This window comes from Hydra vulgaris, chromosome 12, assembly GCF_038396675.1.
Source record: "Hydra vulgaris chromosome 12, alternate assembly HydraT2T_AEP".
Taxonomy (NCBI): domain Eukaryota; kingdom Metazoa; phylum Cnidaria; class Hydrozoa; order Anthoathecata; family Hydridae; genus Hydra; species Hydra vulgaris.
In genome coordinates this window covers 68,086,419-68,110,000 of record NC_088931.1, presented here as the reverse complement: position 1 = coordinate 68,110,000, position 23,582 = coordinate 68,086,419, and the positions used below count along the sequence as shown (strand labels likewise).

Below are 23,582 nucleotides of genomic sequence, written 5' to 3'. Positions count from 1 at the left end.
AATAGAAATAGATTTAAGTATGCCATTGGTGGTCCATGGTTTTGATTTAAGTTTAATTTGCTGCTTAGTTAGTTTTTTGTATGGAGCATGTTGGTCTAACATTTTTTCAAATGTCTTTAAAAGAAAACTGATAGATTGATTTACATCATCATCTTTTTTAATATATAGGGCCCAGTTAATGTTGGAAACATCTTCAATAAATATATTTTTGTTAAAGTTCTTGAAGCATCGCCTGTAAGTATTTGTGATTTAGCTGTTATGCGTGTCGGTAGAATAATAACAGGATGTAGTGAAAAAGAAATAAGCGAGTCAAGGTAGCTAGATATAGGATTTGATTCATTATATTTTAGTATATCCATATTAAAATCCCCCATAAGTAAAATACTTTTACTTATGGGGGATTTTGAGTTAAATAATTATTAGTGAAATAGTCTTGATTCACAGACGGATGTTGATATATGCAGTCAATTATTATATTTTTTAAGTGAGGCTTTATAATTTCAACAAAAATGGATTCAAGATATTTGAAAGAGTAGATCTTTAGGTTGTTGCAAACTATGTAGTTTAAATTAGAGTTTAGATATAGAAGAGCACCCCCTTTTTTAACCTCAGTGGGGCAATGCTCAATGTTAAAACCATTTATAGATATGCTTGTTATATTTGAATCATTTACATATAAACTTGACTCAGTAATACCTATTGCCAAAGGTAATGCATTAAGAGTGCTAATAAAGCTGCAGAGATCATCAATGTGATATGGTAAAGAAGCAATGTTGAGATGAATATAAAGATCTGAATTAGGAATAATTTTTTTATTGAAATCTATGGTTTCATAGTATTTACAATTAATTGAATCTTGAAGATTATTTAGATCTGAAGTTGAATTTCGTGGACTTGTTGTAGTGTCAAGAGAATATTGTAAATTAGTATTCTTGTGTGATAATGTTTGGTCAAGCTTAAGGTCAGAACGAGAGCCAAATTGAATAGTCATAGATGGCATAGCGAGGTATTATGATATTAAAACAATTTGGTTATATTTAGTAATTTATGATCTTAGAAAAAAATGGAGTTTGTTAGATGAAATATAGCTTGTAAACAGTAATGAATAATAATAAACTCGATGAGATGAGAGATAATAATACAGTAGCTATAATACATAACATAAAACATTAGCAACTATGTACAAATACAGCAAAATAGTAATACAACAATACAGCAAAGCAAGTAATACAAGTAATACAACAAATACAACAAAAAGTACTAAATACAACAACAATTATAATAAAAAGTACCAAAAAGTATATTGCAATAACTATAATAAAAAATAGCAATAAACAGTACTTTAAAAAAGAAAAACGAGTAATAAAATTTTATTCATGTATTTAATATGAAAAGTTAAATAAAATAAGACTGTTGTTTGTGGTCATGTAAGTTTATATACATAAGTTTGCATTTTTTTCAATCTATTTTATATTTCTCTATATCTATATGTATATTTTATATTCTTAGGAAAAATAATAAGGAATAGAAAAATTAAAAAAAATTCTTCTGGAATTTGTCAAAAGAATGTTGTGTAATGCTTCATTTTAAGGTATCTGAATATGTATTTATTAAAAAAAATTTTATTTTGTTCTTAAATGGTTTCATCTTTTTCATTACAATTTTGTGAATTGAAGTCTGCATTCTTTGTTACGTTAAAAATAATTGATGCTAATAAATGTTGTTTAATAGTTGTTAAAGGTTTGCATATATGTTTATATTATGCTCAAAGTTTAAAAGTTTTTGATAAATACGTGTATGTGGTGATATATGTTATATAGTTGTTTTATAAATGTGTTTATATAAATGTGTTTTTATAATAGTACGAAATGTATTTTATCTAATGTGTACATGATTGTTAAATGAGGTGTTTTTATATGTTATATAACATTAAAAAAAATATTGTGTTTTATAGTTAGTATAACTATAAAACACAATATATTTGAGATATAGATCCAGAGCAAGATTTGTCAACCTTACCAGTCAAGCGGTGTTACTGCTTTAGGTCTTAGTGTTGTCTAGCCTTCAATATAACTATTCAGAAAATACATAACATTATCTTTGATAATTTTTTGCGTAATGTTGTTACCTTTGGCTTACCTTTATGTTAATGTCTGTTGTTAAAAATGATTAATAGGTAGTTTCATTACTAGAACTCACTGTTTTTGTTTCTTAATATAAATAGCACAGTGAATATTATTATTATTAGTGCGCATAGTTACGCCTATTGTTCAATATTAGTTACAGTTCTGTATTCTGTAAAATACACTATTTCTTAGTTTTTAAATAGTTTCCAGACTTTTCTTAACCAAGTGTTTTCTTAAAGAAGTCACGATCTTTCATGGTATGAGTTCAAAATGTTTAAGTAGACATTAGGTAGATAATGTTTAGTAGCTTGAAATGATAAGTAATATAAAATCTTATTAAGTAATTAATTTATTGTAATCTTTTTTTAAATTGTACTTTTAAATTTAAAGCTTCATGTTATAGATGTTAATATTAAAAATATAGATTACTATAATTCTTAGATGGGGTCTAGCATTAGAAGATATTTATGGGTAGTTTCATGCTTTCACATGCTTTTAATAATTGGGATAAAAGCCATGACAACATTTTGTTATAAATAAAATTTATCTATAGTATTGTTAAAACCTTTGCTCGTTGAAAAAAATGTTTCTGGCTTTTCAATAAATGTATAATAATTTCTCTTGTATGAATGAATTGTGGTTTAGGATATAATTGTGTTATTATATGTTTGTTTTTCTATATTTAATATAGCATTAATTATTTTCATACATTTTTATTTAAGTTTAATTGTTTATAATTTATTAAGATTTAGATTATTAGAAGATTCATGTTTACAGAGTTGTTATTAATCATAATTGAGTTGTTGTACCAAGGAAATTGTAGAGGTTTATTTATAAAATATGCTATATATTATAAAGAAAATTTTGGTTTTCATATGTTTTCCCTAATAAATAGTTCAATTTATATATATATATATATATATATATATATATATATATATATATATATATATATATATATATATATATATATATATATATATATATATATATATATATATATGTTAAATTTATATAAATCTAAATATATATATATCTAATATATATATATATATATCTAAATACGTTAATTTAATAGTGGTGTCGTTTCACTTTCGCTTTTAATAAAGAACTTTCTAGGCTTTTCTAAAAGCGTTTCTTTACTCCACGTGGTCATTCAAGCAAGGTCTACAAGCCGATTAGAGCTGATAAATTTTCAGTTTCAAGTGGAATTGATGTTGTTCATTGTTTAATTTTACAATAAAAATTTAAATAAATGTTTGTTTGTTGTTGGTTATTTGTATTTTTCTAATTTTTATAGCGTGTTTCCTTTTCTTTAAATAAATTAAGACTGTTATTTGTGGGCATGTAAGTGTATTTACATAAATTTGCGTATATTTCAGTATATTTTATATTTCTCTGTATTTTTATTTATATTTTCTTTTAGATAAAAAAAAAAAAAAGGTATAGAAAATAGTAAAATAGAAAAGTTTTAAGTGGAATTAATGTTGTTCATTGTTTAAAAACTAAAATTTGTTTGTTGTTGGTTGTTTTTATTTTTCTAATTTTTATAGCCTGTTCTTTTTTTAGAAGAAGTAAAAACTAAAACGACTGGTAAAATATTTCTTATTTAGTAAAGTGTTTCAGTTTTGTCTTTAGTCTTTTTAGAACATTTTATGCAAGTATTGTTTTATTTTTTAGAGCAATTAATAGGAGCTGAAGGCCTTTTTAGTAAGTTCAAGTTTATTTATAGTATATAGCAGTTTATTTATAGTTTATATTAGTTCAAGTTTATTTATAGTTTATATTAGTAATTTTATTTATAAATTTTAGGATTACTGTTTGTAGAAGGATTAATAAGAATAAAAAATTTTTTTAGACAGGCAAGCTGACAGAGACTTACGTAAGTTTTATCATTTAGATTTTATTTAAGTACCAATTCCACATATGTTGCATTAGCAATTTTGTTGTATGTAATTTTATCCCAATTTTTATTTTTAGACAAACAGATAAAACTCAGTAAGGACTTAGATTTTGTAGATTTAAGGCCTTCTTTTTAATATTCTTTTAAATCATTGAATGTGTTTTATAGATTTTAATAAATTTTGTCATTTAGGTGTGGTATCAGCAAATAGTTATGTCTTTAATCTTTATTTTATTTTAAAAAGAATCAATAAATATTGTTTGTTTAAACACAATCATCAGGATTAGACAAAATAGCTTTTTTATTTAATATTTTTATATTTAGTTACAACTTCAGTTGCATCAGATACTACAGGTAACTTAGTTCATTTATTTTGAATTACTTGAATTACATTTGTTACTTAAATTTTCAAGCAATAAATATTGTTTATTTCAACATCGTCAGGATTGTATAAATAAGCTTTTTATTTGATAATTTATTTTAGTTGCTTCTAGATCAACTAAAAGTAATGTTAACTCATTAATTCATTTTTTATTATAGATAAATATAGATAGAAAAAAGTAAGTTGAAAATTTTTGTAGATTTAAGAGCAGTACGCTTTTTTCTAAAGGTTCTTTCCATTTTTGGATTAAATCCACTATCACTGTTTGTTCTATTTTTATATAAAGTACTTCATTAATTTTTGTCATTTTAGAGTTTTCTGTTTACTTTTCTGTTTTTTATTTAATAAAAAAACAAGCAATAATTATCTTTTTCATTTTGCTTCGTCGACTTCATTAACCGGTAACTGAATAATTTTCTTTTAGTAGTTTTTCACTTGGGTAAATCACTTTCAAATCATTATAATAGCGTCTTAATTTTTTTAGATGGCAATGAAGTATTAAGTAAATTAGCTTTTATTATTTAAATTTTCTTTTTCACCTTTTTTTAAAAATAAATAAAATTAAAAATATTTTTTTCTATTTTAGATCTGAAGCAACAGCTTGGTAAGCAAGAATATATCGCAATTTGTGATAATAGTGAAATGGAAATGGATAGTATTAGGCTCAAAGTTATTAGTGCAAATGGTAATAGGCGACATAAAAATAGTTGTTGTCAAATAAAAGAGATAGATCTAGGTAGAATAAAATTAATCGTTGTTGAAATGTAAGAAATGCTGCTCAGCGAGCAGATAACTTACTTGCAAGAATTCATTGTCAAGTAGTGTTAATGTCTGTTAATTCGATTTAACTTTAGACACTTGAGAACAAAGTAAAGTATGAATTTTTCTATTCATAGTAATATTATTTATATATTTATAGTAATATATTGAGTGATTTATAGTATATATATACATTTATAGTAATATTTAGATTAATAACAGGTTATAACAAAAATTTATAAAGAAACAGTTAATAACATAAATGATTTTGAATTTTTTTATAATTTCAAACATAATTGCTTTTTTTTTTTTAGTCGCCTCTGTCATCACTTGATTAGTTTGCTTACTGTTGAAACATGGTTTAATTTTGTAAATTTAATATCATGTTAAGTTTACTCTATTAATCATTAGTCAACAGTCAGAGAGAAGCCGGAACTTAATTAAGAAATCCTGGGAATTTATCTTTTAATCAAGGTAAAAATAATTTTGTTTACTGGTAACATAATAAAACCAGTTACTATTATCTATTGTGTGTTTTTTTAATTTTTTTAACATTCTGCTTTGAAAACACTTTCTTTCTCTCTCTTTTTCTCTTAGGTGGGATGGAGAATTAATAAAACTTATTACACATTTCTTAATACCACAATTGATAACGACCATTTATAAGAAATATCTTACAAGTTGCTTGCTATTTTCTGATATGATTGTTCAAATTAATAACTATAATTGTCCCTCAGTTGTTTTAATATTGTAACAATTAAAATCTTTTTAGTTCAAGTATTTTATTTAATAAAATATCTTATTAAGTTAGGATGTTATTACGTTGTATTGTCTATCCTTTTTATAATATTTTCTTTTTTAATTATTCTGGAGACACATAGTAATGTGTGCTTACAAATATCTTGTGCTATGCGCTATTGTTACTGTGTTTTGTGTTGATAAAACTAGGCTGTTATAGCTATTTTTTGGTTCTTTATATTTTCTGTAATATTATTATCTTAATTCTACTAACAATAAAATGCAAATAATACTTTTGTAATTAAAAATTATAATTTTTTTTTCGTTTCTATTTTTAGGTATTTGCAGGCTTTACTTGAATTTCCTTTACTGGTACCTGCTGTGTTATGACATATTTTAAAAAGAACTTAACTGATGTTAATGTAAATTTTATGACGTTAACTATAGACAATGACATTATTGACTTAAAATGTTATTTATAGATAAATTTTTATTGAATTTTTGAGATAATATATCAAGTTATTAATGTGTTTTTATTGTTATAAATGATTTAATTACTAATAACCCTTATTACGGGTTGCTTACTGCTAGTTTATTATAACTCTAAAAAAATGCATTCTTCTTACAACCATATTATATATTAATAGATAAAATGATTCCAAATTATAAAGTTGAATATAATACATTTTAAAATTATTTTATTTAGGACTTATCCATAAAGGATATTACGCAAATAGGGTTGTGGTCAAGATAAAAAGGGAAAAGAAGCACAAGGGAAAAGAAGGGGGTGATGAAAAAGATGTTAGCTTCTAGACTTTATTTCAAAGTTTTTATGAAGTTATTTTGTGATAATATTTTTTACTTTATTTTTCAAAAGTGTGGCAACTGTCTCAAACATCATTGTGAGATTAAACCAAACCAAATTTAAAATAAATTGTATAATCTTATAAAAAATTACTAATAATAATACATTATGAATTTTAACTAGTTTAAACTATTGTAAATAATTTGATAAATAACTATTTTACAAAAATGGGAAAAAAAATTTCCATGAGTATTCCCTGATTTTTTTAAAAAAAAAAAATTCCCTGAGTTTTCCAGGTTTTCCCTGAGATTCATGCTACTTCCAGGTTGAGTGGCAACCCTGTTCTTTTACTTGCTTTGTTTTTTTAATGTTTTTTTTTTTCTTCAATCTTTTTATTTATAATTTTTAATGTTTTCCTTGTTTGCTACTAATTGGGTTTTTTCAAATCTTCTATTTTAAATACTTTATTTTATATTATAATATTAAATGATAAAAAATATTAAAGAGCACTTGATCATACTAAGTTGTTTATTTGCTTTATTTATTGTTGATTGTGAGCAGGTCAGAAAAACTTGCTTAAACACAGCAATTTTTTTATTATAAAAATATCTTAATCATAGGTGTTTTTTCTTTAGGTTGAAAACATGGGAGCTCACCTTAATGCATATACATCTCGTGAACAAACAGTCCATTATGCCAAGTGTTTCAAAAAAGATTTGCCTAAAGGTTAACTAAAAAATTTTCATAATAGTTTTTTTAAGTTATTTTTAATTAATTTTATATTTTATGAGCTTACATTTATAGTTAGGTTTTTTTTAAATCATTTTCAGAAAGCCTGATTTTAATTTTAATTTTTTTTTTATTCCAATTTACCTCCCCAAGGTCATGAAGGCCATGATTATTTATTGATTGATTGATGATGTGATTTATCATTCATTAGTGATGGTAATATATCAAGATCAAACTCTGATTGTGTTTTAATCATTTAATCATCGTAAAATCATTTAGTTTATAATCACATTTTTAATTATTTTTACCAAAGTGCATAATTTTGCAATTTTTTTTTAATTAAATTTATTTAAACATCTATTTGTTTTTTTTTAAAACATTTTTGCTTCCAACAAGGCTGCAAGCAACCACTAAATAAAGTTGGAAGTTACTCAAAAGAGAAAGAGAAGCAACATTATGATGACGTAATAATGGTTGGAGGTTGGCTGCAAGAGCAGGTCCAAAAATGTTTACAATACATTTTTCCACCTTGTCTAAAAGAGAATGTGCATCAATAGAAGATCTCCCCAGATATGGCAACAGTATTCCATACAAGGCCGGATTTGAGATTTATAGATAGAGAATAGATAGAGAATAGAATCTGAAGTAAGAAAATGTCAAGTTCAATAAAGTGATGCAACCTTAGCAGATGCTAATTTTGCTATAGATTTGATATATGATTTCCAAGAAAGATCGGAAGTAATAGTTAATCATTAAAGATGAAGAGTGGATAACTCATTGAGTATATCACCATTCATAAGTATAAGAAGATCTAAACTATTGCGATAACGATCGGCTGAAAATAATTGAGATTTATCTGTATTGAAGTTCACCAACCACTGTGAGCCCCATGCTGTTGCAGAAGTGAGATCAATTTCAAACTCAAATGCCCCCTTCAAGCAATCAGAGAGTGTTGGTTTCTTATCACTACAAGAATAAATGGTAGTATCATCAGCAAACAATGCCACCTTAGATGTGAGAATATCTGGAAGATCGTTAATGTAAATTAAAAAGAGTATAAGGCCAAGAATAGAACCTTGAGGAACGTCTGAAGTTACAGAGTAAGATGAAGAGTGCTGTCCATCGAGGACAACTTTTATACTACAATTGGAAAGGAAGGATTCAATAATCTTAAAGATGTTGCCAGATACACCGTAAGAAGAAAGCTTATAGAGAAGACCAGCATGCCAAACTTTATCAAAAGCTTTTGAAATGTCAAGAGCAATGGTCTTAAACTCTCCACCTTTATCTAATGCACAAGAAAACCTATTGGTTATTACTGTTAGCAAATCAGCTAAAGAACGAGAAGATGGAAATCAATATTGATGGTCAGAAAGCAGTAGTTAAACGAATCAGATCGCTCTCCAGAATTTTTGAAGATAAGGATAACAAATGCCACTTTCCAGCAGGCTGGAAAACAAGACTCTGACAGGCACTTGCTGAATAGTTTTGGGAAGATAGACAACAGCTCTGGAGAACACTTCTGCAAGACAATAACAGGTATGTTGTCCGGGCCATGGAGGAGAGTAAGGCTTGACCTGGAATCGCAGAGAAAGAACAAAAGATTCCATGCCAGCCTGAATCCATGAAGTCATGTAAGAAGCACATTTGTCGACACGATTTCTACCCAAGGGCCATCACGAAGAAAATCACGGAAAAAATCCCAGTCAGCTTTAAGGTCGTTGTAAAAGGTATGATAATAGGGGGATTCAGGTGATGAAGAAGAATGAGATATTAGTTTTAGAGAGATCAAACTGTGATCAGAAGCACCTAAGGGTGAATGTGGAGAAACTGAGCACTGACTGGGATCAGAAACAAGAAGTTGAGTAGAAAAGATAAATGATTCGGGTTGTCTGGAAAGCGAGTTGGAAAGTTGACTATTTAAGTTAGGGATTGAGAAAGGCAAAAGTTGTGGGCTTTAATGTCTGCAGAATCACTGACACTAGAGCCAAGCCATTCCCTGTGATGAGCATTAAAGTCACCGACAAACAACAATATTGGCTGATGCATAAAGAGAGAGTGCTTGGTCAATATGATCAGAAAAAACATCAAAAAGAGTGCAGTCTTGAGATGAAGGAGAGCGATATAGAACAAAAAGAAAGGCGATAGAGGGAAGTGGTGCCAAATGAAAGCACATGAAAGAATAGTCTGCGGATTCAAACCTAGTTTCACGATGAATAGGTGAATTCTTCCGAATGTAAATGTCAGGCCAAGCATGTGACTATTGGAGTCTTTACGAATTAAAGAAAGGTAACCATCAACACTAAGATCACAAGATGAGACAGCTGAACTCAAATTAGTCTCACAAAGAGCAAGTAGGTCTGGTGAACTTTGCAAGAGATAAGACTCAACAGAAAAAAAGTTACTTTGAAGACCACGAATATTAGTGAATGATAGGTTTAGAGAACTTGGTGATGATGACTGTTTTTTGTGTTTTATAGTTTTTGGTACTTTATTCATTTATAAATTTGTTGAAGAACTTGACTCAAAGCAAAGATAGACAATTTTGAACTCTTTGAGTGGATTATTTGTTAAAGACATTTGTTCAATTTCATGAGCTAATGTTAGAAACAAGTTACTGTGCATCATTAATTGAATAATTTCTCTAATTATTCAATTTGCTTCCAGATTGATGCAACTAATTAAACCTCATTATCATTTTATTTCCTTGGAGCCAGAGTAGCTTTAACTAATTCAATTTTGTTGCCTTTTTCTTTGTGTTTTCAAAAAAGATGATCTTTGAGGTTACTTAAATTACCTATATGATCATAAAACTATATTCTCCATAACTACCTGGACAGGTTTTTAAAAAAAATGAGAAAGAACCAGTGTGAGTGTATCCATTAGAATTAGCATGTTATATAATATCATGCTTTTTGTGATAAAAGTATGAAGCCTGGCTACTGCTGGTCCATGATGCACTTTTTTTTAAAGTACACATAAAATAAGAGCTTTAAAACAAAGTTATTTAGAGATAAATGTTAAACTAAGTTTTTTAGTGAGTTTTTTTCTTTGTAAGTTTATGTACTTGTATTATTTTAAACATATATAATTGAAACTGAGAGTTGACCAAAAAATTTTAATTATTAAAAGTTTAAATGCATTTAAACTTAGCAAACTACACATAGTCAGCAGCAGCAAGTTTTTCTGGCAACAAATGACAACTAGTGTAACAATATGGCTACTTTCAGTGCAGGTAACATCAGCTAATCTTTTTAAATTCAACCATTTGCCCTATTTCTGTGATCCAAGTAACTAAGAAAACATTGATATTTGGTAAAACCACACTAAAATATTTATTTTTTTCTTTTCTAAATATATTTATATATGTATATACATCTTTCGTTAAAAACACGTCTAACTGCCCATAACCATGAAGTGTTATATAATTACTAGAAAATCATATATAAAGTTTGTCAACATTTTCTGCATACAAAATTGAGTATTTTAAGACTTTAGAGTTTGCATGCAAACTATGGTACTATAATTTTCTGCATTCAAACTCTAGTACTTTAAGACTAACATTTGACTTACCATAAGCAGTAAAAAAAAATAATTCATACTTCAGCATAAATTAATTTATATTTCTGCATAACCCTGTATGTCAATATGTCTTTTATTTCAATAAGTCTTAAAGCTAACAAGATATTTCTTTCCTAATTTCTCTTGTAAAAGCTTTTATTTTACATTGTTTTAAGTTGAGCCTCACTCATTTTTACTGAAGTAATAAGCGTTTTTTTGTTAGAAGCGGTTTTTCTTACCAGTCTATATTTTTTTAAATCTGGTTGTTAAAGCGCTCTAAGAATTATTGTGCACCGGAGCTCCCATTAGTAATTTAAAAAAAATTTGTTTTGTAACTAATGGCGAATAATTAACTGATTTCTTAATAATTTACTTATTAACTAAAAGGGATTTTTGGCAACGTCAAAAAGACGTGCTTTAAAAGCTATTGTTTAATTATTTAAAATGTTCGTTTTTAATAATTAAATCACGTTTTTACGTATCTGTAAACTGTTAAAAACATACAGTGTTCATATTCCAAATTATTGTCAGAAAAAAAAAATTTATAGCCATTAGAGATTTGCCGGAACCAGTTTATGCCCCCGATTACGGGTACCCAAAAGAAAACACCGGGTCCGAATTCGGGTACCCTGTACCGGGCCCATTTAGAATAAAAGTTAGAATAAAAGCTTGTGAAATCTCTAGCGCTGAATTGTTTTCACAAAATAACGCTCAAGTTATTTTGTGAAAACAATTATTTTTAACGCTCAGTTGCACAAGAAGGAACACCTCTTGGTGTTCCTTCTTGTGCAACTTCTTTTTTTAACTTTAATAATTTTTTTTTGTTTTATTCATCAAAAAAAAATTTTTTTAAATCAGAGATCTTTTTATCATTGCAAAAAATTGCTGTAAAAAAGGTATTGGCTTTCATAAAGGTCCATTATTCTCAGTTTGCTGATTTTCATATTTTACCTTAAAAACTAGGTTTTAAAGGTTTCTGACAATTTTGTCATTATCAAAAGTCTAACAATTTTTCTTTAACTCATCTCTTGAATCTAATAATACTTTCTAATATTCTGGATAAACACGTTAATACATTTTTATAAATGCTAATCGCTCTGGTTTCAGTTTCTAAAACTATTTATCACCTAAACTTTTATACAACTTGTGGTAAGGACAAGAGCCCTGTCATGGTTTTAAGAAAAATTCTTAATAATAAGCAACATAAGAGATCTTTAGTGGTGTAAAAATATTAAATTATTCCTATTCAGATTACAGTATTAAAAAACAGTATTAGTATGTTTTGGGGTCTCATTAAGTTATACAATTATTCCGATAATAATTCTCATCTATATTAAATAATCTTACCAATTTAAGTTTCTTTTTTAAACTTTTTGTTATTTGTTTAAAAAAGAAATTTTTTTATTTTTGTAATGTACTATTTTTACTTTTACATGTTGTTTTTTTTTTAGTTAAAATTTTTAAAACTTATTACCTTTGAAGAGATGTACAAAATTTTATCCTTAGTAACCCCTTTAACAACAAAGTTCTTTGGTTGTTTTGGGCCAAAATTTTTATTAAAAAAAAAAATCAACTGATAATGTTCAACTTATCAAGAAGGTGCTTATTGATGAAAAAAAGTACTGTAAAGGAGTAGAAAGTTGTTCTAAATGACTATTTTAAAAATATTTTTATTATTTGAAATTTTTCATACTTAAAACACACATGACTCAGTATCTATTAAAAATTTTTGAACAAAATTTTCAAGAATCCAATTAATACTTCAAGTATTTAAGAAACAATTTGGTGCTCAAAATGACTGGTGAATTTCAACTAAAACAAAACTAAGTTGATAACTGCAACCCCTTAACATTATACAGCTTTCAATAATGATGATTAAAAATATGATGTATAAATAAAAATATATGATGGCAACATATACAGCCCTCTACTTTATTTTTTTTTAGATTATCTTACACTAATGACCTTTTACGAAAACCATATAATCAATGCAAAGTTAACTGAAAGTTAACTTTGCATTGATAAAGTTAATCTGCTTAAGTTAACTATATAAGTTTGTTAATCATCTGCTTAAGTTAACTAATAAAAATAGTTTGCTTGCCAATTCCTATTCAGGTTGTTTTCATTGCTACCTTAAAGTTTTGGCAGTAGTTTATTTATTTACATCATAAAGATTTTACCTAATATATTTTTTTGTAATTTATGATTGGTAAGCAATAAAAAGAGGTCTTTTTATCATTTTATCAAAGGTCTTTTTAGCATTGCAAAAAATTGCTGCAAAAAAGGTATTCTCATAAATGTCCATTATTCTATAATGTCCATAAATGTCCTTATGTCTTAATGTCCTAAATGTCCATTATTCATATGTGTCCATTATTCAGTTTGCTGATTTTTATATTTTACCTTAAAAACTTGGTTTTAAAGGTTTCTGGTAAATTTGTCATTAACAAAACTCTAACAGTTTTTCTTTAACTCATCACTTGAACCTAATAACACTTTCTAATATTCTGAATAAACAAGTTAATACATTTTTATTAATGCTAATCGCTCTGGTTTCAGTTGCTAAAATTATTTATCACCTAAACTTTTATACAACTTGTGGTATGGACAAGAGTCATGTCATGGTTTTGAGAGAAATTCTTTATAATAAGCAACATAAGAGATCTTTATGTTGCGTATCTTGGAAAAGTACCAAATTATTCCTTTTCAAATTGCAGTATTAAAAAACTCATTTTAAATCTTACCTTTCAAGTTTCTTTTTTAAATTTTTTGTTATTAGTTTAAAAAAAAAATTGGTGTTTTTTACAAAAACTTTTTATTTTTTTAATTTACTATTTTTACTTTTACATATTTTTTTTTTTTTAATTAAGATTTTTAACTTATTACCTTTGAAGAGATGTACACAATTTTACCCTTAGTAATGCCTTTAACAACAAAGTTCTTTGGTTGTTTTTTATTTTTTAATTAGAACGATTCTATTCAATTTGTTTTATTTTAAACTTATTTTATGTTATCAACATTGAAAACTGTATAAAACAGCGCCCCGAAGTTGTTTTAGATTAACAAAACTTGTGTTAATCTAAACAATTTAAAAAGCTTGAAAAAAAACTCTATCTAGATCTATTTTTACTTTATTATTACTTACTATTTTTACTTTATTATTACTTACTATTTTTACTTTATTATTACTTACTATTTTTACTTTATTACTTTGGGCCAAAATTTTTATTGAAAAAAAAACAAAAAAACAACAACTGGCAATGTTTAACTTATCAAGACGGTGCTAGGGAATTATTGATAAAAAAAAAAACTGCAAAGGAGTAGAAAGTTGTTCTAAATGACTATTTTAAAAATATTTTTATTGTTTATAATTTTTCAAACTTAAAACACACATGATTCAGTATCTATTAATAATTTTTGAATGAAATTTTCAGGAATCCAATAAGTAATTTAAGTATTTAAGAAAGTATGGGATGATTTTGTATAACTTTTATCACTTAAATTTTCTAAATGTGCGGAGCTGTCGTTGTGAATCTAAAAATAGTTTCAAGTTTTTACAAGTTCAGATACTAATTTTATATATATCTTGTATGTATACCAAAGTTAATCTGAAACAAATGTACAAATAACTCAAGCACTTTGTTTTAAAAAAGCGATGTTTTAAGCATATGTTTGCTGATTCAGCAATAAAAATGTTGTTTTTTCAATATAAATATAATTTTTTTATGTAACCGATGCAACAATTTATTTGTCTATTTGCTCTATTTGTTGTTTATACTATTATGTATTTATGCCCTAATAAAAAGTTGCCATTTTTTATCAATTAGATTTTTTATCAATTAGAATTATTTTTTATCAATTTTTAACAATTACCACATTGTGTGGTAATCATGCAATTATGCATGACTTGAAAAAACCATTAAAAACACATTCTTGTAACAAGTTCACATTGAGGTTGTTTTTCTTGCTACCTTAAAGTTTTAGAAGTAGTTTATTCATTTACATCATAAAGATTTTAACTAATATATTTTTTTGGAATTTAAGCTCGGTAAGCAATAAAAAAAAAAAAAATACTTATTCACTATTTCTTATCTTATTTAGTTTGTTATTTATCTTAAATTTATAATAACTTCATTTTAGTCATTTTAAAGTAAGACTGACTTGGTAATAGTGAGTACTTGTTTCATTATCACTCAATACTTTTAAAAAAACTCACAATTATTGTTGTTAAATTTCAGTGTTGATAAATACTTTTCTTTACACATGCATACTCAAAGAAACATAACTTACATTTTGTGCATCCTCTAACATGAATACGCATACAACAATTGTTGTTGCAAGATTTAGGCATTACTTTTATATACTTTGCTAGGTACAAATTTGGAAACCAGTTCATAGTATAAGGAAATATGCGCCCTTTACTTCCAATATATAAATTCTAGAAAAAAAATTAATTAATATTAAGTAATTAAATTTTTCTGACCATTTTCACAAAATAAAGCACATTAACTCTTAAACTATTATCAAAAAAATTTAAATTTAGAAATGCAGCAGGTTTTAACCTGGAATCATGTTCACTTTCAATATCAATTACTTGCATTACAGAATAATTTAACATATTTAGAAACATTAGAATCAACAAGTATGCTAATATTGATTTTAATATATATTAATTTAATTATAAAATTTAAATATATATTTTAAATTATTGTATAAAAACATAAATAAAAAATTTAAATTATTGTATAAAAACTAAAAAACTTGAAAAAAGAAATTAAATTGCAAATGATGCAAAAGCAGGTTCAAATAAACTTGTAAACAAATGAATTCAAAATTTGATTATCAAATAGTAAAAGCAAGATATTGAAATAATAGAAATTAAAGTTATTATATTGTTATTAAATTAATTATTAAGGGTAATAAGATATTAATAAAGATAATAATAATAAGATAATAATTATTAAAGTATTAGGAACTTTTTGAAAAATTAAATTTTCACTTAGCAATAACAGACCCAATTTTTTACAAAACTTGTAATTCATCTGGTAACGAAAATATCTAAAAATCTAAGTGTGCTACAAACATGGCACAACATATTTTATAATTAATCATGTCTAAACATCTCTAGAAAAAATTGAGTTTTTATATCTATTGCATCTCCTTGCACTAAACTTTTTCAAATTTCAAACAAAAAAAATCAAATGCAATTTTTTAACCACAAAAAATGCAGATTATAATACAAAGTAATCACACTGTCATAAAAACCTACACTTGTTATGTTATTATTGATTGAATCACACAAGTCAAACTGTTTTTTTAAATATACTTTTATACATGTTTTCATATATATGTGTGTGTGTGTGTGTATATATATACCTTTTTTTTGTCTCTGTTAATTTTAATTTTTCAGACCAGTTAATAACAAATTAAAAAATGTTTTTTTTAGAAATAAAAAATTAAAAAACTGTAAAAATTCTTTTAGTATACTAAATTACAAAAACATATGAAAGCAAAGAAAGTGATAGAAAAGAAAGCTTTTTAAATGGTAACTTTTCCACAACATATATATGATATGTGGTAATTAATTATGGTAATAATGGTAATAATAATTAATATTAATGGAAATAATTGTAGAGCCCCCGAATTGTTGAAGAGAAGTTCTGAGTTCAAGATGTTCTTAGTAGTGCTGTATTTTTTTGAAGAAAAAAACAATTTGTGTTTTAATTCAGAGAAAAAATAACCAGTGTTTTGTATTTCAACTTTATAAATTTCAGTTTCAACTTTATAAACTTCGTGAACATTCCATGAGAACATTTACAGCAACTACTTAATGATTGGCATTTAAATCAGATATTTCATATTTGAAAATTAATAGTTTCTTGTGAACTAAAAAATAATTCTTTAATCTATAAGTATTAGCACAGTTATGTTTGATGGACATAAAAATCACCGATCTTTATTTAGGAGTTTAAATTGTATTTTGTGATATATGCACATTGTCAAACAATCAATATATGGGTGTTGAAAGAATTAAAAATGGTTTTGTAATCAACCACAACATTATTACTAAAATTAAAATTTAAAAATAAATCAGTTCAATAGTTAAGTTCAATAAGTTTTAACAATACTTAAGGAGAAATAATACATTTATGGTAGCTTATATTAAGTAAAGAAGAAAGTGGTTTGGGTAACTTTTATAAGTCAACTTTAAAAGGCAACAATAAAATCATTCGAAGAAAATATTTTCCTTGAATAGCAAACTTTTAAAGTAATTAAGTTCTTTGTTTTTCCAAAAAATGATTTGAATATTTTGCAGCCAAGTTTTTTTTTCGCTGTTCTTTAAAAGTAATGAAGTGAAGTCTGCAAAACAGCTGCTTGACTCACTGTGCACCTTCACTTACAAACTAAATTCCATCTAAATTTCTGAGTAAAAATCTAGGTTTTGATATTTTTGAGCATAATTAACATCAAATCCTAATCTCCCATGTGCTGTATAGAAAGTTTACACCAAAAAAGAAGTTTATTCTTGTCTATGAATAAGAGATTGTTGAGCATATGGAGTTGCCAATATCAATCAATAGCAAAATGATCAAAACGGAAAAGAGCATTGATATTGCAGATTTTATTAATAATATGAATTAACAAGCTATGGATTTTGAGGCTCTATGGTTCAAGAACAAGGCTCTCAATAACTTGAAAACCAAACGTTTGGGATAATTTTGTTCATCAGCTTCTAACATTGTGATTGTTTGTAAAACAATCTCATTTGACATAGGTATGAACATGCTTAAGTTAGGAGTTTTTAATAAAGGTAAAATTTGTTTTTTCGAAAACTTTTTATCAATTATACAAATTTAATGAAATTTTTGCCAAATCATTTTAATTTCATAAAGATTCAAGCTAAGTATCATCTTTCAGACCCTCTACAAAAATGAAAATTTGGTTGAAGTTCAGGTTAACTGTAAAAAAAATGCAAATCTTTTTAGATTTTTCTTATCTTTCTTAAAGTTTAAAAAGATGGAGGAATTTTTTAATGAGTTTTAAACCCATTTAAATTAAAAAAATTAAATCTTTAACTTATTATTATGATTAATATCAAACTATAATGATGAGAAATGGTGATATAAATACCGTTTATAGTAGTTGTACTGACAATAAAGTTGTACCGTTTTAACAGTTTACTGGTATATTTTGTTTTCTGGTTAGAGACTTTGGTTGCTTTGTGCTGTGGTCAAATTTTTATTCAATTGAACTTGAATAAAAGTTTATTTTATTTACTCCATACTTAATTTTGAATTGTTGTACTTGGTTTCTTCTTACTTGTCTTCTAGTGTTGTCAGATCAAGGCAGAGGATCCTTTCCTTGTATGTTTGTATGTTACAACTCACTTCTCATACTAATTTAGTTGGCCTTTTCTAGACTGCCTCAAATGCTATGATATTTTTTATTCTATTTGGATTCCATATGGATGCACAATACTCCAGATATGGTCTCACTTTTACAATGACGTGAACAGCATTGTAAAAGTGGTAATGATTAGGTATTAAAATGAGTTTTTAGGCTAACCCAATATGCGATTCGACATTTGCTGTTACAAAGTTGATTTGCCGGTCTTATTTTAAGTCAGAGCTAAAAATCACTAACAAGTCTTTGTCAAATTCTATTTTTGATAATCACTACCAAGTCCATGGTTGCCACATAAAATTTTTATAAGAAAAAGAGGATATTAGAGGATTTTAGAGGAGATTTTGCATTTAATTTAGAGGATTTTTTTGTAAAACTACAAAATTTTGAATAATACTAGAGGATCTTTGAGTGTTTTTTTTAATTAACATCCATGTTTCCACATAACTGGGGTTTGGACAAGGGCCAACAATGTCATTTTTTGTTAGATGACATGGATTTGCTTAATTTATTTTTTACAAGCCAATCCTCATTTCAGGCATTAACTAGTTTTGCAGACCATGAATTTTGAACATTATACTATAATCAAGTAATAAAAATAAAAAAAAGGAGTTAAAGAGATTTGATCATATTTTAAACTTTTTAAAGCATAATATAGGATTTTAGAGGAGGTTTTTGAAAAAAAAAGGATTTTAAAGGAGCTGTGGTCACCCTTAAGTCTTCGTCAAGTTCTACTTTCGATAATTGATGCCCATTTAAACGTTAAAGTTAAACTTAATTTTATTTAACAATGTGAATTACTTTAGATTTGCTCTCACTTAAAGATATTTACCATGTTTCACACCATTTTGATATAAAGTTGATATCATTTTGTAAATTGATCATACCATTTTTGTCTTTGATGATTCCAATCATTTTTTGTATCATCTGCAAAAAGTTTTGGATTATATTTGATTTGTGTTGCCAAGTCGTTCATAAAAATTACAAACAGTAATGGCCTGTGAACCAAGACCTGAGGAACCCCACTAAGCACGTGAAGGCAGTCTGATTGGTGTCTTCTAGTAAAACATGCTGTTTTCAACATTTTTAGTGGCTTATTATACAGTTGAGGATCTTATTTACTATTCTGTATGCTATTAATTTTCTTAAACAAAGTACACTGTGTACTTGATTAATGCTTTGCAATGAATCAAGTACAAACAGGACTTTGTTTAAGAAAATCATTAAAATTGTGTAGTAGCATTCTTATAAAACAGTATAGTAGCAAGTCTTTAAAATTAAATTTACTGGAATTTTTATCAAAATTGTTAACATATAAATTTATAAATGTTAAAAAATGAAATAAAAAATAAAATAACTTTATTAAGGTAAAAAAATGAAAAATAAATGAACAAACCGTATCATTTTTCATTTTATACTTGACTATGCCATATGAAATTTGATATTCTGTTACCCATGAATCACTGTTAGAATCGCCTTGCACATTAATACCTGATACTGCAAAAACTTGATTCAACTCAATTATTATATATGGTTTACTATCATTAAATAAGGCACACCATGTAAATGGGCTATCAATATATGCATCCATTATTGTAAAGTTAACTTTTGAAGACATTTCAGCTAAAGCTGGGATAAATGCATCACCACAACCTTAAAAAAAGACTAAATTTATAAATACATATAATTAATAATTAATTTAGTATAATAGTTACAGTTAGTTAAAGTTTTTATTAAAAAAAAAAAAAAAAAAAAAAAACATTCATTACACCGTGTCATATGTTGACAATAAAGTTGTAATTCATTCAAAAAAAAAACCTAAAAATCTATCACTTAGATACTTGTTTAAAAATTAAAAACTAAAAATTTATAAAGTTCTAGGATGCATTTTTAGAAAAGGGAAAGGGGGTAAAAATCAGGCAGTACAAATTTTAACTAAGTATAAGTTTTTATTATGCTTTGTTTGTATAGGTTTTTTTTAAAACAACTTTTGGTATTTAATGCTTTAAAATTTAAATGTTTTTTAACTTAATATTGAACTAAAATACTAATAACATCTCATTGAAGTCCAAGATAGCATTAAAAATTGGTACAGACATATGCATACTCTGGGTACATAAAAGAAATTGAAGCATATCCTTTTTTAATATGTGGAAATTGCAAAACCTATATGAACATGCTTAAAGCCTTTTAGGAGAGGCATGCGGTTGCATGCCTTATATGACACAAATAATTTTTTTTGACAACTTAGTCATGGTTTATATTGCATATTGTTTCAGTTTATGGTTTGTTTATTTTAATTTTACATTAGTTTATTCAACACATTTTTAAAACGCTCTAATTATCAAAACTTGCAAAGAGCCATGGCCAAGTTCTCAAAAAAAAAAATTAAATGTGTGGTCATGCGACTGCAAAGCTTTCCTAAGAAGGCTTGATTCTTACAAAAAGAAAAAAAAATAACCAGATGTAGACAGAAGATAGAAAAGTTTAGTTGAAAGTTAAATACACCTGTTAGAATATAACATTAAAACATCTGCTAAAATATAAAGATGTATATCAAATGTCAATTCTGTATAATTAATGCTTAGATTGATTGGAGTTGGACCAATCAGCACAAGTCTGATTTTAATATAAATGAGATTGATCAGAGCTCTTTTATCTTTTAAGAAAACTTGATAATAGGTAATATAAACAGTTGTGTTGTTACGACTATTGAATAATTAGACTGTCGACTAAATTAACTAATATATTTTCTAAAGCCAACTAAAATTGACTATTACATTTTTAAAATATGAACTAAAAGTTGATTTAGTCGAAGTATAGGAACAATTTTTTCTTTAAAATAAATTGTAATAAAAATAATAAACTAATTTATACCATATCATTTAAATAATAACGGAGCAAAACAATATGAGAAAAGGGCTGCTCCAACAATGGGCCAATCAATCTGAAAGTCAAATAAAAAGAAATGATTTTGAAATATTTACTCAACTAAATCGACTTTTAGTTGAATAGTAGGAAGTCCCTTGTCGATTAAATTGACTATTCGATTGATCAAAGTGGACTCTGATGATAAGAGTTTATCGTCTTGAAAACAACGGAGAAAAAGAAAAAATCCAGTAAATCTCTTTTAAAACATTCAAGCAACTTCTAATATATCTTGGCCTTTCAGACAGAGTATCTAAAAAACTGGATACACTGTAACAGATACTGTATAAACTTTGAGACCAAGTGGTTCAAAATGATTGTTGACAGTTAATATCTTAAATGTTTTAAGGATTTATAGTTTATTAATAGAGTTTACAAAAGTTTATAACTACACCTTACCCATAACATGGAAGGTCCACATCACATTAGCCCACATTGTTTCCTTTAGAGAAAAAAATTAATGGGGCGGAGCCAGATTTGCAGAACGAACTGGATAAGTCATTTACTCTAAGTTTAGACAAATTTGGGTGAGATATAAAAGAGATGTATATCACATGGACCATGAAGAGAGAGAACTTGCATAAGGCAATTTCAGACTCAAGAAAAAGAGAACTGTATCTTGAAAACAATACTAATTAACTTTACAAATATTATGTAATAATGATAGCATAATTTAGTTTAAATATAGAACCGTAAAAATATTTAGCTTTATAGAATTTGTCATAAAATTTTAGATATTCTAAAAATAATTACTGCCAAAAAATGCAGCCTTAAATTTCGAGAAGATCAAATTTTAAATTTGGAAATATCGATATAATGGCATTTTATTTTAGTTGGTTAAATTATGACTTGTGGATTGATTTATGAGTAATTAAAATGTGATTTGTTGTACAATGGTTTTCATAAGTCAAATCTAGGTCATTTAGGTTGAAAAGTTGATTACTTCGAAAATCTTATGACAAAATGTTTAGGTATAATATACAAACAAAATTATAAAAAGAACAAACTATTTGGTGTACATAACTATGAGAAAATCATTTAAAAACGGGCTGTATTGTATTGTATCATAAAATAAAACAGAATCTGTAACATTGTATAAAACAACATCATTTGTAGATATATAGATATATGTATATAATAGTATTATTATATATACCATAATAATACTATATAATATAATCTGTAATACTAAATGGTATAATATAATGTACAAGGCAATGATTAAATTATAGTAAATTATATGTATAAATTATAAGCAAAGAACATCAAAACTTGATGACTTAAGTACTTCACTTTTCTGAGAAATTTTCTGTTGTTAAATCAGAACTCGGAAGTTTTTTTTTTTTTTTTTAAACATATTCGCTTCCAATAAGGCTGCAAGCAACCACTAATTAGAGTTGAAAGTTACTGGATGAAAAAAGATAAAAATTAAAGAGCAAGGTAACGATTGACAGACGACTTAAAGGATTGCAAATTATATGAATCAGGAAAACAAGATGAAGGAAGCGAATTCCAAAGAACTGATGTTTGAGGAAAAAAACTAGACAAATAAGAGTTTTTGGAGCACTTAGGAAAAGTCACAGAAAAAGGATGAGACTTAATTGAATAACGAGTAACTCGAGAATGAATTTTAGTAGATGGCACAAGAGATGCTAGCTCTTTAGAGCAGTGCCCATTATAGTATTTGTAGGTAAGAGAAAGAGAAGCAACACTGCGACAATGTGATAATCGTTGGAGGTTGGCTGCAAGAGCAGGTCCAACTATGTTTACAATGTATTTTTGCACCTTGTCTAAAAGTGAAAGGGCATGATTAGAATATCCACCCTAGATATGGCAACAGTATTCCATACAAAGCCGGATTTGAGATTTATAGACTTAGAGAATAGAATCCGAAGTAAGAAAGTGACGAGCTCGATAAAAAGATGCAACCTTAGCAGATGCTAATTTTGCAATCGATATGATATATGGTTTCCATCGGAAACCATATATCATATCGATCGGAAGTAATCCTAGAAGGTGAAGGGGCGATGACTCATGGAGTACATTACCGTTCATAAATATAGGAAAATCTAAATTAGTGCGATAACGATTGGCTGAATAAAAATTGAGTTTTATCTGAATTAAAGTTCACCAGCCACTGTGAGCCCCATGCTTTAGTAGAAGTGAGATCCTTTTCAAGCTTAAATGCCCCCTCCAAGCAATCAGAGAGTGTTGGCTTCTTATCATGACAAGAATAAATGGTAGTAC

General features: G+C 26.5%; 1 protein-coding gene across 1 annotated transcript in view; it reads right to left on the bottom strand.

Moving 5' to 3' along the window:
* LOC136088950 (uncharacterized) overlaps positions 1-23,582 on the bottom strand; it is a 110,091-nt gene that overhangs the window by 40,793 nt on the left and 45,716 nt on the right. The window contains exons 8-9 of the mRNA XM_065814234.1: positions 19,804-20,060; positions 15,294-15,441 (exon numbers count right to left, since the gene is read on the bottom strand). Coding sequence (XP_065670306.1) covers positions 15,294-15,441; positions 19,804-20,060 — 405 coding nt within the window. The remainder of the gene's footprint in view (positions 1-15,293; positions 15,442-19,803; positions 20,061-23,582) is intronic.